The 27,857-nt window shown below is 34.9% G+C and overlaps 1 protein-coding gene across 4 annotated transcripts in view; it reads right to left on the bottom strand.

Moving 5' to 3' along the window:
* Positions 1-3,238: 3,238 nt before the first annotated feature.
* LOC110459468 (neuronal acetylcholine receptor subunit alpha-10-like) overlaps positions 3,239-27,857 on the bottom strand; it is a 231,082-nt gene continuing 206,463 nt past the window's right edge. For 3 of the 4 annotated variants that reach the window (XM_021511743.1, XM_021511742.1, XM_021511741.1), the window contains one exon: positions 3,239-12,791. In XM_021511743.1, coding sequence (XP_021367418.1) covers positions 12,384-12,791 — 408 coding nt within the window. In that variant the 3' untranslated portion in view covers positions 3,239-12,383. The remainder of the gene's footprint in view (positions 12,792-27,857) is intronic. The other variant, XR_002463897.1, reaches the window with a different exon arrangement.

The raw sequence follows: 27,857 nt of genomic DNA, 5'->3' as shown, positions 1-27,857 counted from the left end.
GTGACTTGTGTCTTACCTGCCCTTTCCCCTCCTTTTACATGTAAATGGTCAGTTTGACTAACGTTGTCTGGAATATTTTGTTTGCCTATTAGAAGCCAGTTATGCCGCCTTTCGGTTCTCTTAAGAAATGTTTCTGCAGCCGTATCATATGGAGAAACAGATTTCTCGGAAAACAGTTAGCTCCATTAGTGACATTGCGTCGAGCTCGCGCGAGCAATCCAATGGTTTTCCTTCACCTACTGCCTGTGCCTCATATACCCCTGTTCTCAAATAAATTATGAAATATTTTCGTTAGGAAACAGTGTGACTTTGCCTACGGAAATTGTCAATATCAAACAGTTCATCAGCCATGTGTGAAACTGTGAACTGTTATTTACACTTTTATAAGACAGGACGAAAATATCGGCAAGCTTCTCTAAACAAGTGATGTGTATTTTATTAAGGGGATTAAGTAGTAAACTGGAATGATGTCAGCATCGATATTTGAATTTCAAGAATATCTTTCTGTGTATTTGCATCAGGCTGTGACGTAGAATATTTTTTTTAGAAAGGTAATGAAACACTTGTTTGATGCTTGTGGGGGCAATAGTCTCAAATATCCCCCTCCTCCCTCCCCCCTCTAGTGTTGGGACCAATAAAAACATTGCCCTCAGCCAAATAGTCCTTCATTGGTTTAAATAAACCAGAACAGTCTTCACAAGCAAGAAATAAGTACGTAATTAAATTTATTATACCTTCTGTTAAAATCTAGTAATCTGATTGGTTGAGAAAGATGTGAGTATTTTCAATGATGCTTGCTCGTTTTACAAAGATAAAGAAGACAGGGTGTTATTCCAAAAAATATCACCTGCGCCAAACGTATGCGTGCACGGTTCGTCCCAGTGCCAGGGTGTTATTCCAAAAATTGTTACATGCGCCGAATATATGCGCCCCTGGTTCATCCCAGTGAAAACTTTTCTGAAACGTTTGTCGACCTTAAAAAATGGTGAAGTGGTGAAACACCTAAACATGACACTTGGTATAATAAAATAAAAATCACATTCATGAGAGGGCGATATTTCATATTTTCACCCCTTGTGGTGAAAATATGCAATATTGCCCTCTCATGAATGTGATATTTATATAGTGACATATGATACAAAATTGTATAAAGAGAATATCATATAATGAATGATCCAGATAACATTAAAATCAAAATCAAGAACAAATATAAACATTTTGAATTATGTTATTGTTACGTTTTGCAATGTTGCAATGTATCTAATAAGTAAAATTAAAAGTACATGTACATTTCTTTTAGAAAGACTGCTTGCTTGGTCTTGCAAAATTGCATTGTTCCAATTTGTTTGATCATGTAAGAGTTTTATTTTACTTTAGATATACTTAATTCTGTCAGCATGTTTATAATCGCAGATGATATAAAATGCTACTACTTTTAGATATGTTCGTCGTACTTCTCGAATTGCTTGTGTGCAAAAGTACAATCATCTGGTAATGCAGATTTGTCACTGACCTACTTTGTCAAATCTTCATCTACCTTTCTCGGCAATTGACCTTATTTTCTCTTGATTTTACCAAAGATCCCGAACTAAGCACTCTTGCGACATCAAGAAACACTGATCATCTCTGTGTCGTACAATTGCCGTGTTTTGTTATGTCTACAGTCAACACCTCGGTGTGCCGTGAAGATGTCCGGTCTTGGATACTGCATGTCATTAATACAATAATAACGTTTCGGAATATACGGAAGATGCTTGTTTGCTAAGTAACATGTTGTGTTCGTGTAGAATGTTAAAGTTTTAAACCAATTTCTAATTAACCAGAAGTGTTTTTTCGTGTTTTATGCAATACTTGTCAGGTATGAGATAGCCATGCCTGTGTAAAGATCAAATACTTCTTCCTTGAAACGTTGTCTTGAGGAATGAAGGAAACAATAGTGACAGTATGTCTGTGTTGACAGTAAAGCCAATAAAACTCTGCTCTTCTGTTCAGGTTACAGCAAGACCGACCCAAAGGTTTTGTATGTCTAAGCTCAGACTAAGGATAAAATAAATAGAGTATTATTAAATGCCATTGTTGAGAGTTAGTCGTCTTTTGAGTAAGTACTTTTCATGTTTATGTTAATAGACCAACCTGGCACCATTGTTAGATGTATTTGTGAAGGGAGGATACCAGCTCCACCGTGACACTGCGTATGTACATGTGTATATACAGAGCAAGAACAATAAAATAATATTATCAATGTATATGTGAAAAAAAATGGTTATGTTAAGAGGAATGCCAACTCCTTAATTTACTTATTGATGAATATGTTTAGAATAATGCCAAATCCTTTTTTTCTCTCGATGTCTATGTTACATGTACATTGTAAGAGTTATACCAATTCCTTGTACCTAGATGTCTAGTTAAAGAGGCATGCCAAATCTTTATGTAAAACAGTATGATTTTGTCTAATTAATTTCTATAAAACCAATAGAACACTATCATAAGATGACTTTGTTAGGAATATAGACCAAGAACACTACCACCAGATTACTGTTACTAAACAAGTCAGTGCTCAACGCTTTTATAAGATGACTGAAAAGTTAAGACAGCAACACTGTTACAGTTTATTAGAGGACAGCGTGAAGGGTCGAGGTCATCAGCAGCAGAATTACATCATTGCTATGGGAGTTAAGGCGTACGATATTATTAGATGACTGTTAAGGCTAGCAGCTCTTTTATAAGATGACCGTAGTAAAAGTTGAAACCAAGAACATTTTTTGTTATGTAGATGACTGGGGTAACTGTTAGTTCTGTGCCCCTGTTATTTAAATGATCTTGGTAAGAGGTAAAACCAACGACACCGTTTTTAGATGATTGTGATACCTGTACTCCGTCTTTGCGTATTGCAGAGTTATCTTCTCTTCGGAGCAGGTATTGATTGTTACGTCACTTGTTTGTGAGAATCACGTCATCAATTTTTGAGAAAACGACGCAATTTTCTCGCATAAACCAATGACGTAACAATCAATATCTGCTCCCAAGAGAAGATAACTCTGCAATACGCAAAGACGGAATAAGTTATGGTGACGGCACTGATTGTTGATGAGTTTGGTTGTAACAAATTCAGCGACCCTATTATTAGATGAATATGATATTAATAAAGTCAACAATTCTGTTATTAGATGAGTGTGTTAAGAGTAAAGACAACAACACTAGTATTACATGACTGATAAGAGATAACACAAACAAAAAATTATTATGAGATGAATTTATTTCACCGTGATATAAAACCGTCATTCCCATATTAAAGGAAAGTGTCACTTGTCAGCCGCTGTATCTAGTGTACCGCACACAACAATAGCAGGGACGTGGGCAGCTCTTGGTGGGTGTTGTCGCGTGTTCCTACATTAGGGAGGTCAACCAAAGGTCATGAGGACGCCCGAGAGTGGGGCAAATAACACTTCATAGATCAACAAAGGTTTTATTTAAAACATAACATAACACCAGGTATCGATTACTCGCCCCGCGATTGACCTGCCCTTGTTATGTAGGAACATACGTATGTCCGCCCTTACATAATAGGTGACACGCAATATAATGAATAAATTAGGATACAAACAGTTATTGGCACACTTATAGTAGACCTGAGAGCAAACATAGGGTAAAACGGCCAAACAAGCAGTGGAAATAAGGAGTAGAATAGGACATGAGCTTCCCCAGAACACGGATACCATCTGTCTATATCGCGTCAACATGTCCCTTAACACTCAAAAACACGCACATGGAAAAAGATAATTCGTTTTAATTTTTTTAAATGTGCATTAACAAGGAAAATGAAAAAAATACGACTGACTTGACTGAAGATAAATGACACACGCACCATTTCTCACACACGTTCGTAATATGTTACATTGTTTTTATACATATTTGTATATCGGTGACGTAAAAATGTGTACATTTCAACCAGAACCTGATCAAGCTTGATAGAAATGGCAGCCCTCTCTCTCGCTAAGACACCCCATCCCGCGGGACGTTACAGCTCCGGCTTCTACATCAATGAGTGGGCCCTTTCCATATTATTGTGACCTACTTTGAAAGGTACTCCATTTTAACCAATAACAGTGAAATGTTACATGAAGGGAATATTGTTTTAAAGTCCATTCTGGACGAATACGAAATAACGTTATAAATAAGGCCCCCATAGTTCCTAAGGTTATACCTATTTAATCAGTAGTGAGAAGTGGACGAGTATATGGGTCAAATTTATAACAAAGAAAATATGGTAATTGGATGAATAGTGTCCGTTACAAGTCACAAATAGACAGATAAGAGATGACAAATGGTTATTTGGAAATGATCTACTTGTGGAATAATAATTAAGACAAATAATGAATTACAGAAATTTAAAACTTTCTCAAAAGGCCTTTTTGTGTGGAGCAACATTACTCGGATTTCACATATGCTGCGGTAAATAACCACAAAGGGTTCACGCTGTTAAATCTACTGAATAACCCAGGAATCTAAAGGATATTATTAATCTATCGATATGCCATATTTCTTGTTAAATGGGGAAATGATCACTGATTTCTATGAAACTATATTATGCTATACACTCGCCTTAATACAAAGAGGTGACGAGCTGACAGTTAAAATGGTACCTATTCCTCAACAGAAAAGTGACGTGCAGACACAGGAACCACGCCCCTTCATATAACAGGTGGATATAAGTACACCATGTACCTTTCTTAAATTCTATAACAGGTAGAGACAGATGTACATGTACCAAGTCTCTTCCTGTGAACAGGTAGATACAGATGTACAAGTACCACGTCCCTTCCTGTGAACAGGTAGTTACATTTTGTACAGATGTACAAGTACCACGTCCCTTCCTGTAACAGGTAGATACAGATGTACAAGTACCACGTCCCTTCCTGTAACAGGTAGATACAGATGAACATGAACCACGTCCCGTCCTGTAACAGGTAGATAAAATGTACAAGTACCATGTCCCTTCCTGTAACAGGTAGATACTGATGTACAAGTACCACGTCCCTTCCTGTAACAGGTAGATACAGATGTACAAGTACCACGTCCCTTCCTGTAACAGGTAGATACAGATGTACATGTTCCATGTCCATTCCTGTAACAGGTAGATACAGATGAACATGTACCACGTCCCTTCCTGTAACAGGTAGATATAGATGTACATGTACCACGTCCCTTCCTGTAACAGATAGATCCAGATGTAGATTGTACCATGTCTTTTCCTGTAACCGGTAGCTACAGATGTACAAGTACCATGTCCCTTCCTGTAACAGGTAGATACAGATGCACAAGTATCACGTTCCTTCCTGTAACCGGTAGCTACAGATGTACAAGTACCACGTCCCTTCCTGTAACAGGTAGAAACAGATGTACAAGTATCACGTCCCCTCCTGTAACAATGTAGATTACCATGTCCCTTCCTGTAACAGGTAGATACAGATGTACAAGGACCACGTCCCTTCCTGTAACAGGTAGATACATATGTAAAAGTAACACGCCCCTTCCTGTAATACGTAGATACAAGTACTACGTCCCTTCCTGTAACAGGTAGATACAAGTACATTGTACCACGTCTCTTCCTGTAACACGTAGATATAAATACCACGTCCCTCCCTGTGCTAAGTGAGTCCCTGGTCCCTTCTTATGACAGAAAATTACATTGTATAAACAAAAAACACGATCGACCCTGTGACAGCTGAGAAGAAAGAACCACGCCATTTCGCTGCACTTTCCTATGTAGTACAGTAGACAGAACAATGCCCTATCCATGGACAGAGGAATAGAAACAGGGCCCATTGTTTCGACACAGATATTCATTCCTTGTACTCTTCATAGTTGTATGTGTTTTTAATCTCACGTGACCATCAAATAATAGCATTACGTTGTTTAGGCCGCCATTATATCATGCATGACCAGATACAGACTAATTAACGACGACAGGGAACGTTTATATTCCGCTAAGTAATGCGGACCGTATTACACAATGTATCCTAATCGATCAGTGACACACACATTCATGACCGTGAACATTAATATAGGTGTTTTATGTAAATCATTTACATAAACATGTAGATTTTATGTAGCTTGATAATTTTTACATCTATATAGTATATATCATATGTGCTAGATCAGTGACCTTTAACCTTTACATACAGTGCATTACGTCATCATATCAGTGACGTAGACATTCAAACACGGTGTATATCATGTTTATTCAGTGACATTTAACATTATATACAGTGAATAACTTCATCCGATCAGTGACCATAACTTTTACACACAGTGTATACTGTTTAATCGATGACCTTTAGCCTTTACAAACAGTAATTGACATTAGATCAGCGACGTTTACATCTACATACACTGTTCGATCCTCACAAACAGTGTAGCATGCTAAATCAATGACCTAGACATACACACATATAGTGTATCAATTGTTTTATGTTAAATCAATGGCACACATTGTATGAGGCTAGAAAATTGTTATTAACATTAAATGACAGTGTATCATGTCATTTAGTGGCCGATATCTTACGGTGCATATAGTGACCTGATCATATGACCTGTCATATGATGTCATCCCAGTGATACAGACATTTACAATATATGAAGTTAGATCATTGACAGACGAATTTACATACAATGTATTACATTACATCAGTGACAAACATACCATGTAACTGGTTCAATCAGTGACATACACATGTATATACATGTTCAATGCATCACGTTACATCAGTGACGTACATATTTACATACAATGCATAACGTTGTATCAGTGACATACACATTTACATACAATGCATAACGGTACATCATTAACGTACACATTTACATACAATGTATAACGGTACATCATTGACGTACACATTTACATACAATGTATCATGCTACGTCAGTGACATACACATTTACATACAATGTATAATGTTATGTCATTGACATTGCAATGTACAAAAGACTGTCTAAGAACCCAGAATCGTACAGATTACCATGTAACATGGCGTCCTACAGATCATATTGTATCCGGTATAATAAAGACAGTTTGTAGCTCGTGTCATCAAGATAATCGCTGGTGCCAAATAGCCAGCCTTGTATACTGGTGTCATACAGATAGCCTTGTACTTTAGTGTCACACAGACAGCATGGTACCCTGGTGTCATACAGACAGCCATGTATTTTAGAATCATACATACAGCCTTGTACCCTGGTGTCATACAGATGGCCTTGTACTTTAGTGTCACACAGACACCATGATACCCTGGTGTCATACAGACAGCCATGTATTTTAGTATCATACATGCAGCCTTGTACCCTGGTGTCATACAGATAGCCTTGTACACTGGTGTCATACAGACAACATGGAACCCTGGTGTCATACAGATAGCCTTGTACCTAGTATCACACAGACACCATGGTACCCTGGTGTCATACAGACAGCCATGTATTTTAGAATCATACATGCAGCCTTGTACCCTGGTGTCATGCATACAGCCTTGTACCCTGGTGTCATACAGATGACCTTGTACCTAGTATCACACAGACAACATGGAACCCTGGTGTCATACAGACAGCCATGTATTTTAGAATCATACATACAGCCTTGTACCCTGGTGTCATACAGATGGCCTTGTACTTTAGTGTCACACAGACAACATGGAACCCTGGTGTCATACAGATAGCCTTGTACTTTAGTGTCACACAGACACCATGGTACCCTGGTGTCATACAGACAGCCATGTATTTTAGTATCATACATACAGCCTTGTACCCTGGTGTCATACAGATAGCCTTGTATTTTAATATCATACATACAGCCTTGTACCTAGTGTCACACAGACAACATGGTACCCTGGTGTCATACAGACAGCCATGTACTTTAGTGTCACACAGACAACATGGAACCCTGGTGTCATACAGACAGCCATGTACCTAGTATCACACAGACACCATGGTACCCTGGTGTCATACAGATAGCCTTGTACCTAGTGTCACACAGACAACATGGTACCCTGGTGTCATACAGACAGCCATGTATTTTAGAATCATACATACAGCCTTGTACCCTGGTGTCATACAGATAGCCTTGTACTTTAGTGTCATGCATACAACATGTTAGTCTGGTATCATACCGACAGCCTTGTACCCTTGTGTCATACAGACACCCTTGTACTTTGGTGTCATACAGACAACCTTGTATCCTGGTGTCATACAGACAGCCTTGTACTTTAGCGCCATACAGACAAAATTTTACCCTGGTATAATATAGACAGCTTTGTACCCTGTTGTCATACAAACAGCCTTGTACTTTAATTTGTATACAGACGGCATGGTACCCTTGTGTCATACAGACATTATTGTACCCTGGTTTCATACAGACAGCCTTGTACTAAGTGTCATACAGACCAGCTTTGTACCCTGGTGTGATACAGACAACATTGTACCCTGGTATCATACGGACAAACTTGTACAATGGTATCATATAGACAGCCTTGTACCCTGGTTTCATACATACAACCTTGAACCCATGCGGCATACATATAGCCTCGTACCCTTGTGTCACACAGAAACCTTTGTACCCTCGTGTCACAGAGACAACCTTGTACACTGGTATCGTACAGTCAAGGTTGTACCCTGGTGCCATACATACAACCTTGAACCCTGGTGTCATACATATAGCTATGTACCCTGGTGTCATACAGACAGCATTTTATTTTGGAGTCATAAAGACAGCGTTTTACCCTGGTGTCATGCAGATAGCCGTGTACACTGGTGTCATACAGACAGCCTTGTAACCTTGTGTCATTCATAAAGCCTTGTTCCCTGGTGTTATACATATAGCCTTGTACTTTGGTGTCATACAGGCAGCCTTGTACCCTGGTGTTATGCATATAGCCTTGTACTTTGGTGTCATACAGGCAGCCTTGTACCCTGGTGTTATGCATATAGCATTGTACCCTGGTGTCATACAGACAGCCCTGTACACTTGTGTCATACAAACAACCTTGCACACTGGTGTCCTACAGACAACCTTGTACACTGGTGTCATAAAGACAACCTTGTACCCTAGTGTCGTACAGACAGTATTGTAATCTGGCGGCGTACAGACAGCCTTGTACCTTGGTGTCAAACAGACAGCATTGTACTTTGTTCTCATACAGACAGTCTTGTACCCTGGTGACATACATACAGAATTTGATACTGGTGTCATACAGACAGCTTTGCATCCTGCTGTCATACAGACAACCTTGTACCCTGGTGACGTACAGACAGCCATGTACCCTGGTGTCATACGGACAACCTTGTACCCTGGTGTCATACAGACAGATTTGTACTCTGGTGTCATACAGGCAATCTTGTACCCTGGTGTCATACAGACAACCTTGTACCCTGGTGACGTACAGACAGCCATGTACCCTGGTGTCATACGGACAACCTAGTACCCTGGTGTCATACAAACAATCTTGTACCCTGGTGTCATACAGACAACATTGTACCCTGGTGTCATACATACAACATCGTACCCTGGTGTCAAACAGATAGCCATGTACCCTGGTGTGATATAGACAGCATTGTACCCTGGTGTCGTACCGACAGCTTTGTACCCTGGTGTGATATAGACAACATTGTACCCTGGTGTCGTACAGACAACATTGTAACCTGGTGTCATACAGACAACCTTGTACCCTGGTGTCATACAGACAACATTGTACTCTGGTGTCATACAGACAACATTGTACCCTGGTGTCGTACAGACAACATTGTACTCTGGTGTCATACAGACAACATTGTAATCTGGTGTCGTACAGACAACATGGTACCCTGGTGTCGTACAGATAAAGCTTTGTACCCTGGTGTGATATAGACAACATTGTAGTCTGGTGTCGTACAGACAGCTTTTCACTCCGGTGTGATATAGACAACATTGTACTCTGGTGTCGTACAGACAGCTTTTCACTCTGGTGTCAAACTGTATCAATGTACAGCCTCACACATGTCACCAAATATATGTACTTTATGCCTCAACACTGTTAAATGACAGTTTGAGTTGTATGTTAGTGCCAACTGTCATCTCGTTTTGGTATGTCAGCCATTTTAATTTAGATACACCTAGCACATGTATGCATGTTATTGCCACTCACCAGTCATACAGCTTGATTAAGAGAATTTGATATTACATTATTATGATTTATAATGTAAACTATTTAAATTCAAAAGTTCACCTACAAATATAAAAATAGAATAAATCCCTATTTTGGCTGGTCATTTGAAAAAAAAAATATTATGCCGTACTCAAACTACAGAAATACAGAAAGCAATATATACATGTAATTCGTTCAAAAACGGAATGGCCCCTTACGAGGCGCGCTATTTAATATCTATCATATAGGGTATGCCACAGACAATTAGTCCCAACATTAGTGGCACAGAATATAGATCTATTAATATATAACAAGGTGGCATGAATTCGATAAGAACTAGGGGAATACCGTAATGGTAAATTTCGTGGTAAAAAGTCGTGTGTGTTTGCACTGACGACACAGACATTACATGGTATATAATATATTCGTGAATCGTGACAGCACGTGAGTGCACGGTAGGGAGGAGAAAGCCCACCTAATGCAGTGTAGTTCAGCAACACCATTCGTTGACCAACGCCCAGTACAATATACATATGTACAAAAGGATGCTTGCATAGGCAAATGGTGCATCGCATGTACAGAGTGTTTTCGTCTCGAGGTCAACCGAGGTCGAGCGCTCTCGCGAAATCACTACGTCACAAGATGTACACCATTTTATTTTATATATGGAAGTCAGGAACTACATAATGTATCAATAAATTATTTGAATATCAACTAGAACGTAAGTAACAACAGCAGTATCGGGGTACTACCCAACAGTGTAGTAATAAACCGGAACATGGGCTTCCGGTACTACCCAACGGTTTACACATGTAGTAATAAACCGGAACATGAGCTTCCAGTACTACCCAACGCTGTAGTAATAAACCGGAACATGAGCTTCCGGTACTACCCAACGCTGTAGTAATAAACCGGAACACGAGCTTCCGGTACTACCGAACAGTGTAGTAATAAACCGGAACATGGACTTCCGGTACTACCCAACAGTGTAGTAATTAACCGGAACATGGGCTTCCGGTACTACCAAACAGTGTAGTAATAAACCGCAACATGAGCTTCCGGTACTACCCAACAGTGTAGTAATAAACCGGAACATGAGCTTCCGGTACTACCCAACAGTATAGTAATAAACCGGAACATGAGCTTCCGGTACTACCGAACAGTGTAGTAATAAATCGGAACACGAACTTCCGGCTTACATTTTATCACTTAGAAACAACATAATACTAGTCAACAGTAATATATGGTAAACCTGAAACCTCCATCTTTATGAGCGACAGTGAGACAAATACAACGTAGGTTTACACGAATATTTTTGGCAAACAGGGTTGTCGGCCCTTGTAAACAAGGAAAACATTTACAACGACTTACATTTGTTTTTACACTCATTTTAAAGTTTTTTCCTAGCCAGTGCTGACTTTACAATTTTAATACTTTGATAACATTCATTCACAAATTAATGTTTCACCGAGCAGATAAAACCGAGTCTACACTTGTTTCAACCAATGACTCCCACTTTAACAGGGTTCGCTCCCATCCCTTACCTTCTTAATACAGACCGAATGAGTAAAGGTTGTCCGTAAGGTAACGAAACCACGCGATTGAGTTGAAAATACATGTACAAATACGTCTATGGTGAATTAAACATGGTAGCTCAACGGTATACAATGTATCACACCTGTCTCGCAGCGTTACTGGTATAGCAACCGTTGCTGGAAATGTCTATGTACAGGTGGCACCGCCCACAACGCTCTGCTCCCACCCGACACCGCAGAATTTGCTTCACTTTCCCTTTATCACGGTGAGGTTCCACCCAACCCCCATTCCACTAGTGGACCCGATGCCTACACTAATAACAGTCCGATGTTGGGCCTCGCTATCTGTCCTACCACCCATTACACGTATTAAGGTATAGTATGATTTAACAGTTTCTACTGTCCATTCTGATAAACTACTGTACAGCTGGCCTTTACAAGTCTTTTTAACATAGTAAGTGAATATGTAAACATAATTAACGATGGCAACATTTATAATTTGAAGATGATTCATATAAAAATACAGCACGCCAAAATAATCCGGATTACAGAATGAAACAATTTGGTGAGACGCAAAACTTTATACACTATTTTTTTTTATATGATGTAGACATATTAACACTTGATATATCCCTCTAATTGAGTTGATCCCGTGGTTGACGCCTAAACATAAATATCAACTACTAAATATGATGGGAAGGACCACGCACAGAGACACAGTGATAGTTGATATATAAATTATAAAGAATATTCTGTCGAACACCAGCGCTAAAGCCTTCCACTCTTTGGCCATTTTCTCTTTTCTGTCTTTTTCTTCTAGTCTTTCTTTATACATTTTGATGAAATTTCGTATTTCGTTAAGTTTTGCGTGTATCTCGGCCAACTGAGGGTTCTGAACAGTCTCGGTTTGGGCGTTGGCTGTCATCTCTGACGACCCCCTCCAGTTGTTAGGGGGCGCCCACTTATTCTCGCCATTGCCAATCATACATCTGCGCGAGGGTGGGCACGTCACTTGACTATCGTCTTTGAAAGGCAAGACGAGGTTTTCCATACACACGACCCTCGCCACGAATGAAAACATCACCTATTGAACAGAAAAAACGCAAACGTTTAGATTTTTATCAGTTTATCACATCAAATATCACTTAAAATCGATACACTTCTTAAGTCTGATCTATCTCTCAATATACACACGTATTGGACGGTAACCGTTAATTGATATGGCGGTATTAACTAGCGTGGCCTCTATGTTATTACTACAGTAGTACTGGTGACATGTTACGCTTAGCACCAACTTCCGGTGTACGGTAATCGTGAATCGCCCCAACAGTGCTGATAACATACTAAGTCAGAACTTCCTTGATAACTGCTGCACTACCGGCTATTTCTAACGCGATGTTTATGGTCATGTTACCAATAATCCGTAATTAACGAAACCATCAATCAGCAGGCCATTTTCGATGACCTATTGCGAGAGATGAGTTTGTTACCCCAGTCTAACATCAACGAAACACACAAAGCGTAGGTACATAGTCATACACGATACTCTACTTGGTTTATTAATAAGAACACTTCTGATATGATAAATACTCATCTGCACCTACTTATATCATCTAGATCAACTTTCCTATTCGCACAACGTATAGAATCATCCTTATAATAAGATCAGTATACATCAACTTTGTTTGAGAAGAGCCACACCAGCATCACATCAGCGGTCAATGCTCTTAACAAGACCTTAATGTAAAAAGGGACCAACATTAATTTTTGACCTACAAGTTATTTATACTAATATATTTCTTTTCCCTCAAAGAAGAACGCTAGACAAGATTGCCGCATGCACATTGTATTACAATGTTACACTCATGGATAAGTTCTATCATTTGTAAAAAAAAATGAGATTGTTAAAATGTATGCACTACTTAAATCTTTCAAAACATCTACCTTTCTTTTTAGTAAAGTTTCCCTATTTTATTTACAAATGCAGTTAAAAAAAACTTACCACTAGTCGCATCATGTTCTAACACAGGTCACGAAGACGAGTACGTGGGCAAACATATTGGAGTAGAAACCATGGTGTTAGATAAAGAATACGTTTTGATTGTACCTGATGTCTTCATTGCAAGTTGTATAATTCGTTGTGTATACCTTTGACGCTATTAGTTTACTTCACTATGTATGACGTTTGAAGGTATTTGGTTATTTCATTACGTATAACATTTAACAGTATCTGATAACTTCATATGTAGAACTTTTAACAAATCTTGTTACTTCATTACATGTGCAGTTGACTGTACCTGGTTATTTCATTAATTCATTACATTTACATGTTTACTTTTTTGTTTTTTTCATTAGTTCATTACATGTACATTTTAACTGTACCTGGTTATTTTATTAATTCATTACATGTACATTTTTACTGTCTTTGGTTATTTCATTAACTCATTACATGTGCAGTTGACTGTACGTGGTTATTTCGTTAGTTCATTACATGTGCAGTTGACTGTACGTGGTTATTTCGTTAGTTCATTACATGTACATTTTAACTGTACCTGGTTATTTGATTAATTCATTACATTTACATTTGGACTCTACCTGGTTATTTCATTCATTCATTACACTTACATTTTTACTGTACCTCGTTATTTCATTAATTCATCACATTTACCTTTTGACTGTACCTAGTTATTTCATTGATTCATTACATTTACATTTTTACTTTTTTGTTTTTTTCATTAGTTCATTACATGTACATTTTTACTGTATTTGGTTATTTCATTAATTCATTACATGTACAATTGGACTGTACATTGTACCTGGCTATTTCATTAATTCAGTACATGTACATTTTGACTGCACCTGCTATTTTATTTATTCTTAACATTTATATTTTGACTGTACCTGGTTACTTCATTTATTCATTACATTTTGACTGTACCTGGTTATTTTATTAATTCATTACATGTACATTTTTAATGTTCCTGTTTTTTTCATTAATTCATTACATTTACATTTTAATTGTACCTGGTTAGTTCATTAATTCATCACATTTACATTTTTACTGTGCCTGATTAATTCATTAATTCATTACATTTACATTTTAATTGTACCTGGTTAGTTCATTAATTCATCACATTTACATTTTTACTGTGCCTGATTAATTCATTAATTCATTACATTTACATTTAAACTGTACCTGGTTATTTCATTAATTCATTACATGTACATTTTAACTGTACCTGGTTATTTTATTAATTCATTACATGTACATTTTAACTGTACCTGGCTATTCCATTATTCATCACATTTACCTTTTGACTGTACCTGGCTATTTTATTAATTCTGAACATTTATCTTTTTACTGTACTTGGTTATTTCATTAATTAATTACATTTACATTTTAACTGTACCTGGTTATTTCATCAATTCATTACATTTACATTTGGACTCTACCTGGTTATTTCATTAATTCATCACATTTACCTTTTGACTGTACCTGGCTATTTTATTAACTCTTAACATTTATATTTCGACTGTACCTTGTTATTTCATTAATTCATTACATGTACATTTTTAATGTTCCTGTTTTTTTCATTAATTCATTACATTTACATTTTGACTGTACCAGGCTATTTCATTAATTCATTACATTTACCTTTTGACTGTACCTGGCTATTTTATTAACTCTTAACATTTATATTTCGACTGTACCTGTTTATTTCATTAATTCATTACATTTACCTTTTGACTGTACCTGGCTATTTTATTAATTCTTAACATTTATATTTTGACTGTACCTGGTTACTTCATTTATTCATTACATTTTGACTGTACCTGGTTATTTTATTAATTCATTACATGTACATTTTAACTGTACCTGGCTATTCCATTAATTCATTACATGTACATTTTAACTGTACCTGGCTATTCCATTATTCATCACATTTACCTTTTGACTGTACCTGGCTATTTTATTAATTCTTTACATTTATATTTTGACTGTACCTGGCTATCTTATTAATTCTGAACATTTATATTTTTACTGAACTTGGTTATTTCATTAATTAATTACATTTACATTTTAACTGTACCTGGTTATTTCATCAATTCATTACATTTACATTTGGACTGTAACTGGTTATTTCATTACTTCATCACATTTACCTTTTGTAACTGGTTATTTCATTACTTCATCACATTTACCTTTGACTGTAGCTGGCTATTTCTTTAATTCATTACCTTTACATTTTTACTGTACTTGGTTATTTAATTAATTCATTACATTTACATTTTAATTGTACCTGGTTAGTTCATTAATTCATCACATTTACATTTTTACTGTGCCTGATTAATTCATTAATTCATTACATTTACATTTTGACTGTACCAGGCTATTTCATTAATTCAGTACATGTACATTTTGACTGCAACTGGCTATTTCATTAATTCATTACATTTTCATTTGGACCCTGCCTTGTTATTTCATTAATTCATTACATCTACATTTGGACTGTACCTGGTTATATTATATGTACGTTTTTACTGTAACCGGTCATTTTATTAATTCATTGCATTTACCTTTTGAGTGTACCTGGCTATTTTATTAATTCTTAACATTTATTTTTTGACTGTACCTGGTTATTTCATTTAATAATTACATTTACATTTGGACTCTACCTGGCTATTTCATTTATTCATTACATTTACATTTGGACCCTACCTGGTTATTTCATTAATTCATTATATGTACGTTTTTACTGTAACTGGTCATTTTAGTTATTCATTGCATTTACCTTTTGAGTGTACCTGGCTATTTTATTAATTCTTAACATTTATTTTTTGACTGTACCTGGTTATTTCATTAATTCATTACATTTACATTTTGACTGTACCTGGCTATTTCATTAATTCATTACATTTACATTTTAATTGTACCTGGTTAGTTCATTAATTCATCACATTTACATTTTTACTGTGCCTGATTAATTCATTAATTCATTACATTTACATTTTGACTGTACCTGGATATTTCATTAATTCATTACATTTACATTTTGACTGTACCTGGCTATTTCATTAATTCATTACATTTACATTTTAATTGTACCTGGTTAGTTCATTAATTCATCACATTTACATTTTTACTGTGCCTGATTAATTCATTAATTCATTACATTTACATTTTGACTGTACCTGGCTATTTCATTAATTCATTACATTTACATTTGACTGTACCTGGTTATTTCATTAATTCGTTACTTTTACATTTTAACTGTTTCTGGTTATTTCTGTAATTCATTACATTAACATTTGGACCCTACCTGGTTATTTCATTTATTCATTACATTTACATTTGGACTGTAACTGGTTATTTCATTACTTCATCACATTTACCTTTGACTGTAGCTGGCTATTTCTTTAATTCATTACCTTTACATTTTTACTGTACTTGGTTATTTAATTAATTCATTACATTTACATTTAAACTGTACCTGGTTATTTCATTAATTCAGTACGTGTACATTTTGACTGCACCTGACTATTTTATTTATTCTTAACATTTATATTTTGACTGTACCTGGCTATTTTATTAATTCTGAACATTTATATTTTTACTGTACTTGGTTATTTCATTAATTCATTACATTTACATTTTAACTGTACCTGGTTATTTCATTAATTCAGTACATGTACATTTTGACTGCACCTGGCTATTTTATTTATTCTTAACATTTATATTTTGACTGTACCTGGTTACTTCATTTATTCATTACATTTTGACTGTACCTGGTTATTTCATTAATTCATTACATTTACGTTTCTACTGTACCTGGCTATTTTGTTAATTCATTACATATACATTTTGACGGTAACTGGTTATTTCATTAATTCATTATATGTACGTTTTTACTGTAACTGGTCATTTTATTAATTCATTGCATTTACCTTTTGAGTGTACCTGGCTATTTTATTAATTCTTAACATTTATTTTTTGACTGTACCTGGTTATTTCATTAATTCAGTACATGTACATTTTGACTGCACCTTGCTATTTCATTAATTCATTACATTTACATTTTTACTGTACCTGGTTATTTCATTAATTCATTACATGTACATTTTAACTGTACCTGGCTATTCCATTAATTCATTACATGTACATTTTGCTTGCACCTGGTTATTTCAATTATTCATTACGTGTACATTATAACTGTACCTGACTATTTCATTAATTCATTACATTTACATTTTAATTGTACCTGGTCAGTTCATTAATTCATCACATTTACATTTTTACTGTGCCTGATTAATTCATTAATTCATTACATTTACATTTTGACTGTACCAGGCTATTTCATTAATTCATTACATTTACATTTGACTGTACCTGGCTATTTCATGAATTCGTTACTTTTACATTTTAACTGTTTCTGGTTATTTCTGTAATTCATTATATTAACATTTGGACCCTACCTGGTTATTTCATTTATTCATTACATTTACATTTTTATTGTACCTTGTTATTTCATTAATTCATTACATGTGCATTTTAGCTGTACCTGGTTATTTCATTAATTCATTACATTTACATTTGGACTGTACCTGGTTATTTCATTAATTCATTACATTTTCCTTTTGACTTTACCTGGCTATTTTGTTAATTCTTAACATTTACATTTTAACTGTTCTTGGTTATTTTATTAATTCATCACATTTACCTTTTGACTGTACCTGGTTATTTCATGAATTCATTGCATTTACATTTTTACTGTATTTGTTTTTTTCATTAATTCATTACATGTACATTTTTACTGTATTTGGTTATTTCATTAATTCATTACATTTACATGTTTACTGTTTTTGGCTATTTCATCAATTCATTACATTTACATTTTGACTGTACCTGGTTATTTTATTAATTCATTACATGTACATTTGGACTCAACCTAGCTATTTCATTAATTCATTACATGTACATTTGGACTCAACCTAGCTATTTCATTAATTCATTACATGTATATTTGGACTGTACCTGGTTATTTCATTAATTCATTACATGTACATTTGGACTTTAACCTGACTATTTCCTTAAGTCATTACATGTACATTTTGATTGTACCTGACTATTTCCTTAATTCATTACATGTACATTTTGACAGTACCTGGCTATTTCATAAATCCATGACTACGTTTTGAATGCTTTTGATGATCTACATTGATTCCTTTCAGAAGTTGATTGAATTTCTTAGGATAAAATTAATAAATAATTGTCTATAATATATATTCGTTTTATAGCTGCTTCCTTTTTATCTATACGAAGCTTTAAGGGGGAGCCATTTTTCAATGCAATAGACATATCCAACCTTTTCCACTGGCGTTTGGAGATATAATTATAAAGTATGTGTTGTTTCTGTATTCAGGTAGACATTTCTGCTCAGTTGCCTGAACTGTACATCAAAGCATAGCAAGCTTGGATGGTAAGCGAATTCTTTTTAAAACCCTATTATGCTCAAATTTATAGTAATAGTATCTTTTGTCACAAAGTTGTTTGATGTATAAACTGATCTGAATACAGTTGTACATGTCTTCCAAAACATTATATCTTGTACATTGTAGGTTTCTTTTGTTATACGTACTTCGTTTAGTTTAAACAATTTCCCACTATTTACTGAAGAATACAAGCTGTGCCTTTTCTTACGAGGAGATACAACTGATGTATTATTTAGTGAAACTGGTTAATATAATTTCACACTAGATATTTTAACACAGAGCCAACCGAACATAACATAACTTTAGAGAACTTAAGATATGGAATTTAACACAAGAGGACTTACATAGAATTTAGTATCATAATAGACGCAAAGTATCGTAATGATATATTCTTATATTAGGGGGCTAATCACAAAACCGTTTGTATTGAACTTACATGTACGATGTGGACAAGGAAAACAGTCTAGGGTCTGCGGTTATTATAGACAATGTTAACACACTTGACCTCCTGGGAGGGAGGTATACGCCTAATACAAGTACGCTTCTGTAACTAAGAACTCGAATGCCATCGTTATAAGTGTTACAATATAGCCTAAATTAGAAACATCTAAGAATTAACAAAATTCACTGACAATTGAGTGAAACTTTATACAAAATTGTAAGAATAAAAAACCTTCCCTCTATTTTTCTGTGATTCTACACACACTGCGTCCCACTTTCATTTGTTTGATGTTTGGTACCACAGATGACTGCTTATAAAAGTGGCTATATATTAGGGTATATAGTGAACTTCTACTTCGAAGAGCGTATTTATTTTAATAGCACCTTTTACTTCGTGTTTCTACATGTTGTAATTATTTTACTTCACAAGATTGTTGACCTTGCAAGTGGACTGTCAATCTAAAATGATAGTAAGGGTCTTAAAGGCATTTCCCCTTTTATTGTGTTTCTTCATAATGTTTCAGAAACTTTAACATGGGTTTTCATTCTTTTAATTTTTAGTTCCACTGCAGCCAGTAAAACTTTACTTTTTTAACGTTCTGTATCAAGGTTTTTAAATAGGTTGTTCCTTTGTCGTATTTCTAGTTATTTTATATTACTCTCCTGTTAGCCTTTCTGTTCCTGAGATTGGCCGTAATATTAAAGACATTGTAGATAAAAAATAATTTTCATTTGTATCTTCAGGTTTTTTTTATCAGTTTGGAACAATTTAGACGTTGGTTTTTATTTCCTTTTTAATTGAAACCATTGATGCGTCCATAATTGTCGACACGGTCACACTTGCAGTACAATTTTACTTCGTTTGACTCTCTTCATGGCCTCCCTTAATGTTCCTTTATTTCCTTACTTCATAGTTCTAGTTATTTAAAACAAAAAATCAGCGGTTACATTTTTAGAACAAAAATTAAAGTATTTATTTCAAATAATGCTGGGACATTGGCGATTTTGAAATGATAGCGAATCACTTAATTTATGCCATAAACAAAGTAAAAAAACCATTCAATTTGAGACTGATAAAGGGAGAAAACCGTTTTGTTTCAAAAGTTTTAATTTTGAAAACTTTCCACCATTTCCCGAGTTTTGCCGTGGTTTATGAACCTAAAAAGCAACTGAATGAGTTTTCATTTCTGTTAATTTATCAAACTATCAGATAATAGTAAATTTAAAACCATAACTGCAAATGTTACTAATCCTTACCTAGCTTGTCCTTTATCACATTGTCAATCCTACCCTGTTTTGTTCTTTTGCACGCTCTATCTACCTTATCTTGTCTTTTATTCAATCATACCTTGTCGTATACTTCTTTATACCATTACCTACCTTGTTCTTTCTTATATTATTACCTACCTTGTCCTTCATTGTATTTGACCCTATTTTGTTCTTTATTGTATCCTACCCCCACCTTGTCATTTATTCTAACCTACCCTACCTAATTCTTTATTATATCATACCCTAACTTGTCCTTCATTATATTTTTGTCCTATCTTGTTCTTTTTTCTATCCTACCCTACCCTGTCATTTACCAGTATTCTATCCTACCCTACCTAATTCTTTATTATATCCTGCCCTACCTTGTAATTCATTTTATCACATAATGTCCTGTTTAATCCAGTAAATATACCCATGCATTGTTTTGCGTATTAACTCATGTAATATGACCTATCAGCCCTGTGATTGGGTGTAAGTTTCAATTATTTCAATTTTGACGTCACGCCTAGGACAAGTGTATAACGTCTCAGACTAACGCACTGAGGTCAAAATGGCGGCTTTTTTAAATTTCAAGGATGCATCGAAATTCTTTTACATGAATTAATGTCACAAATCTTGATTATGTGAGAAAAAGAATCTTACACTCGTTTTTCATTTCATATGAAATGTATGAAACTTGTCATGATTTTTTCATAAATCTCATATAAAATGGAAAATCATGTAAGATTCTATAAACATCCTACCTTACCTTGTCCTTTATTAGATACCACCCTACCTCGTGGTTTATTATATCCTTCACTATTCCTTAATTATATCCTACCCTCATTGTTCCATATTATAACCTACCCTACCTAATCCTTTTAATTCCCCCTGTACCTTGTATTTAATTATATCATACCCTACCTTGTCCTTTATTATAAAATACCTTACCTTGCAGTTTATTTTATCATACCTTTCCTAATCCTTTATTATAGCTTACCCTACCTTGCAGTTTATCATATCATACCTTACTTTGTCCTTTATTATATCCTTCCCTACCTTGTAATTTATAATATCATAACATATCTTGTAGTTTATCAAATCATACCCTATGTTGTCCTTTATTGTATCCTTCACTGCCTAGCCCTTTTTATATCTTACCCTACCTTGTAATTTATCATATCATACCTTACTTTGTCCTTCATTATAGCTTACCCTACCTTTTAATTATTATAACATACGCTATCTTGTCCTTTTTTATATTCTATATATTATACCCTACCTTGTACTTTATAATATCCTACAGTGTACCTTACCTAATCCTTAATTATACCTTAGCCTACCTTGTACTTTATAATATCCTACAGTGTACCCTACCTAATCCTTGATTATACCTTAGCCTACCTTGTATTTTATAATATCCTACAGTATACCCTACCTAATCCTTAATTTTACCTTAGCCCTCCTTGTACTTTATAATATCCTTCAGTGTACCCTACCTAATCCTTAATTATACCTTAGCCTACCTTGTATTTTATAATATCCTACAGTATACCCTACCTAATCCTTAATTTTACCTTAGCCTTCCTTGTACTTTATAATATCCTTCAGTGTACCCTACCTAATCCTTAATTATACCTTAGCCTACCTTGTACTTCATAATATCCTACAGTGTACCCTACCTACTCCTTAATTATACCTTAGCATACCTTGTACTTTATAATATCATACAGTGTACCCTACCTACTCCTTAATTATTCCTTAGCCAATCTTGTACTTGATAAAATCCTACAGTGTACCCTACTTAATCCTAATTATACCTTAGCCTACTACCTAATCCTTAATTATCCTTTAGCCTACCTTGTACTTCATAATATCCTACAGTGTGCCCTACCTAATCCTTAATTATCCCTTAGCCTACCTTGTATTTTATAATATCCTACAGTGTTCCCTACCTAATCCTTAATTTTACCTTAGCCCTCCTTGTACTTTATAATAGACTACTGTGTACCCTACCTAATCCTTTATTATACCTTAGCCTACTTTCTACTTTATAATATCCTACAGTGTTCCCTACCTAATCCTTAATTATCCCTTAGCCTACCTTGTATTTTATAATATCCTACATTATACCCTACCTAATCCTTGATTATACCTTAGCCTACCTTGTAATTTATAATATCCTACAGTGTAGCCTACCTAATCCTTAATTTTACCTTAGCCTACTTTGTACTTTATAATATACTACAGTGTACCCTACCTTCTCCTTAATTATACCTTAGCATACCTTGTACTTTATAATATCATACAGTGTACCCTACCTACTCCTTAATTATTCCTTAGCCTACTTTGTAATTTATAATATCCTACAGGGAACCCTACCCAATCCTTAATTATACCTTAGCCTACTTTGTACTTTATAATATCCTACAGTGTACCCTACCTACTCCTTAATTATACCTTAGCCAATCTTGTACTTTATAATATCCTACAGTGTACCCTACCTAATCCTTAATTATACCTTAGCCTACCTTGTACTTTATAATATCCTACAGTGTACCCTACCTAATCCTTAATTATACCTTAGCCTACCTTGTACTTTATAATATCCTACAGTGTACCCTACCTAATCCTTAATTATACCTTAGCCTACCTTGTACTTTATAATATCCTACAGTGTACCCTACCTAATCCTTAATTATACCTTAGCCTACCTTGTACTTTATAATATCCTACAGTGTACCCTACCTAATCCTTAATTATACCTTAGCCTACCTTGTACTTTATAATATCCTACAGTGTACCCTACCTAATCCTTAATTATACCTTAGCCTACCTTGTACTTTATAATATCCTACAGTGTACCCTACCTAATCCTTAATTATACCTTAGCCTACCTTGTACTTTATAATATCCTACAGTGTACCCTACCTAATCCTTAATTATACCTTAGCCTACCTTGTACTTTATAATATCCTACAGTGTACCCTACCTAATCCTTAATTATACCTTAGCCTACCTTGTACTTTATAATATCCTACAGTGTACCCTACCTAATCCTTAATTATACCTTAGCCTACCTTGTACTTTATAATATCCTACAGTGTACCCTACCTAATCCTTAATTATACCTTAGCCTACCTTGTACTTTATAATATCCTACAGTGTACCCTACCTAATCCTTAATTATACCTTAGCCTACCTTGTACTTTATAATATCCTACAGTGTACCCTACCTAATCCTTAATTATACCTTAGCCTACCTTGTACTTTATAATATCCTACAGTGTACCCTACCTAATCCTTAATTATACCTTAGCCTACCTTGTACTTTATAATATCCTACAGTGTACCCTACCTAATCCTTAATTATACCTTAGCCTACCTTGTACTTTATAATATCCTACAGTGTACCCTACCTAATCCTTAATTATACCTTAGCCTACCTTGTACTTTATAATATCCTACAGTGTACCCTACCTAATCCTTAATTATACCTTAGCCTACCTTGTACTTTATAATATCCTACAGTGTACCCTACCTAATCCTTAATTATACCTTAGCCTACCTTGTACTTTATAATATCCTACAGTGTACCCTACCTAATCCTTAATTATACCTTAGCCTACCTTGTACTTTATAATATCCTACAGTGTACCCTACCTAATCCTTAATTATACCTTAGCCTACCTTGTACTTTATAATATCCTACAGTGTACCCTACCTAATCCTTAATTATACCTTAGCCTACCTTGTACTTTATAATATCCTACAGTGTACCCTACCTAATCCTTAATTATACCTTAGCCTACCTTGTACTTTATAATATCCTACAGTGTACCCTACCTAATCCTTAATTATACCTTAGCCTACCTTGTACTTTATAATATCCTACAGTGTACCCTACCTAATCCTTAATTATACCTTAGCCTACCTTGTACTTTATAATATCCTACAGTGTACCCTACCTAATCCTTAATTATACCTTAGCCTACCTTGTACTTTATAATATCCTACAGTGTACCCTACCTAAACCTTAATTATACCTTAGCCTACATTGTAGTGTATTATATCTTAACCCACCTGGTAGTTAATCATATCATACCCTACCTAGTCCTTTATTATAGCTAACCCTACCTTTTCATCATTATATCCTACCCTACCTTGCAGTTTAATAGAGATAATTGGTAATATTAGTGTTGTATGCTTTTCTACCTTTTCTACCCTTACTTATCTTTTATTACATTCTGCCCTACCTACTCCTTTATTATGTCCTACTCTATAAAATCCTTTATCTTGTCCTTCCTTAACCAATCCTTTATCATTTTCTATCCAACCATATAGTTTATTATATCCTAACCTCCTTTATTATATTCTACCCTGGCTTATCCTTTTTTATATCCTACTCAGCTAATCCTTTATTATGTCCTACAGTAATTAATATATTATTATATATAACCATATCTTGTCCTTAAACAAAGTCTACCCTGCATTGTTCTTTATTACATCCTACCCTACCTTATGCTTAAAATATTCTAATAGTCCTTTAAGACATTTTTATGTCCAGGAATGTGCATGTAAGATAGCGAAATTCGACCCGAGTGGTTTTCAAATTTGGTAAAACCCGAGGCTTTACTAAGGGGTTGGAAAATTTGAAAATCCCGAATGTGGAATCGTCGTTTTCTACACCCCTTGGCATGAAATAGTATTTTCCGGTCACTACTTCTACCAGAATAAGCTCAGAAACCATAAAAATGCGTTTGGACTGACTACCATTTTGAAAATCTTTTTCATGGCCAAGGAATGTAGGATAGGGAAATTCCTACCGTGGGGTTTTCAAATTTGGTAAAACCCGAAGCTTTCCCTATTCTACACCCTTGGGCATCAAAGAGTATTTTCTCTCATCCCAACCCCCAGAATAAGCTCAGAAACCATTAAAATGCGTTTGGACTTGCCGCCATTTTGCCGAAAAAAATCACATATTTCTAACGTGTACAGTAAATATATCGTAAAGGGTTTTAATGTTATGACTACCCTAGCTAAATAGTCCTTAATTATATTATATCTTCATTCCTTGTCCTTTGTTATAGCCTCCCTTACCTAGTCTATATAATATATCCCACCGTCCTATTGATTTGCTTTAACCTACTGTGACCTATCTTTTATTATACCCTACCCTATCTTATCCATTATTATACCCTATCCTATCGTATCCATTATCATATAATACCCTATCTTATCCATTATTATACCCTACTCTATCTTGTCCATTATTATACCTCACCCTATCTTATCCATTATTATACCATGCCCTATCTTATCCATTATTATATCATACCCTATTTTATTCATTATTATACATGTACCCTACCCTATCTTATCCATTAATATACCCTACCCTATCTTATCCATTATTATACCCCACCCTATCTTATCCATTATTATCCCCTCCCCTATCGTATCCATTATGATATCATACCCTATCCGATCCATTAGTATACCCTACCCTATCTTATCCATTATTATACCTCACCGTATATTATCCATTATTATACCCTACCCTATCGTATCCATTATTATATCATACCCTATCCGATCCATTATTATACCCTACTCTATCTTATCCATTATTATACCTCCCCCTATCTTATCCATTATTATACCCTACCCTATCGTATCCATTATGATATCATACCCTATCCGATCCATTATTATACCCTACCCTATCTTATCCATTATTATACATCAGCCTATCTTATCCATTATTATACCCTACCCTATCGTATCCATTATTATATCATACCCTATCTTATCCATTATTATACCCTACCCTATCTTATCCATTATTATACCTCACCGTATATTATCCATTATTATACCCTACCCTATCGTATCCATTATTATATCATACCCTATCTGATCCATTATTATACCCTACCCTATCTTATCCATTATTATACCCCACCCTATCTTATCCATTATTATACCCTACCCTATCGTATTCATTATTATATCGTACCCTATCTTATCCATTATTATACATGTACCCTACCCTATCTTATCCATTATTATATCATACCCTATCTGATCCATTATTATACCCTACCCTATCTTATCCATTATTATACCTCACCCTATCTTATCCATTATTATACCCTACCCTATCTTATCCATTATTATATCGTACCCTATCTTATCCATTATTATACCCTACCCTATCGTATTCATTATTATATCGTACCCTACGTTGTACTTAACAATATCCTGCCCTACCTAGTCCTTTTGTATATCCTTCTCTACCAGTTATTTATATCCTATACCATAACACTTGTTCTTTATTATATCATATCCTACCTCGTCTTTTATTCGTCAAGACAGAGATATGTCAATAAGAAGTACGATACATATTTGTCTGTTGCATATTTCTACTTGTAGTGGATTTAGTACTTCTTTTTAAATATGACTGTATATGGTTTTAAAACAATAACTTGAAATATTTTTAAAACAATAACTTGAAATATAAGTTACAATCATCTATTTACAATTTAAGTTGGCCGCTGCGTAACGCCTAAGGAAGTAAACATGTTGCTGCATTCTATGACGATTTCGTTTATTTAAAATTTTGGTATAATTCACTTTTATTTCCTTCAACAGAAATAGCATTTTTTTATGTTTGATGTCAAAGCTCTTTAAGGTAACCAAACTGCAAGATTCACTTTAACAAAACTCGCTTCTCTTTCAAAACCTTTAGTATCATTCAAAACATCACGTTTGCAGTATGATAAGATTCTATTTCTTGTAGCGCTTTTTAGAATATGACGATGCTATTATAACGACAAAAACCACAATCTATCCGTCACAAACATTACCTTCTCATCACAAGCAATACTTACCCACTACAATTACTTCCTACACATCGCAAGTACAAATACCCGTTAATATTTCAATCTTCCACTATCAATAAATAATC

Source organism: Mizuhopecten yessoensis, unplaced genomic scaffold, assembly GCF_002113885.1.
Source record: "Mizuhopecten yessoensis strain PY_sf001 unplaced genomic scaffold, ASM211388v2 scaffold10073, whole genome shotgun sequence".
Lineage (NCBI taxonomy): Eukaryota > Metazoa > Mollusca > Bivalvia > Pectinida > Pectinidae > Mizuhopecten > Mizuhopecten yessoensis.
Note: the sequence above shows the minus strand (reverse complement) of the source record. Positions and strands in the feature narration are given on the sequence as shown.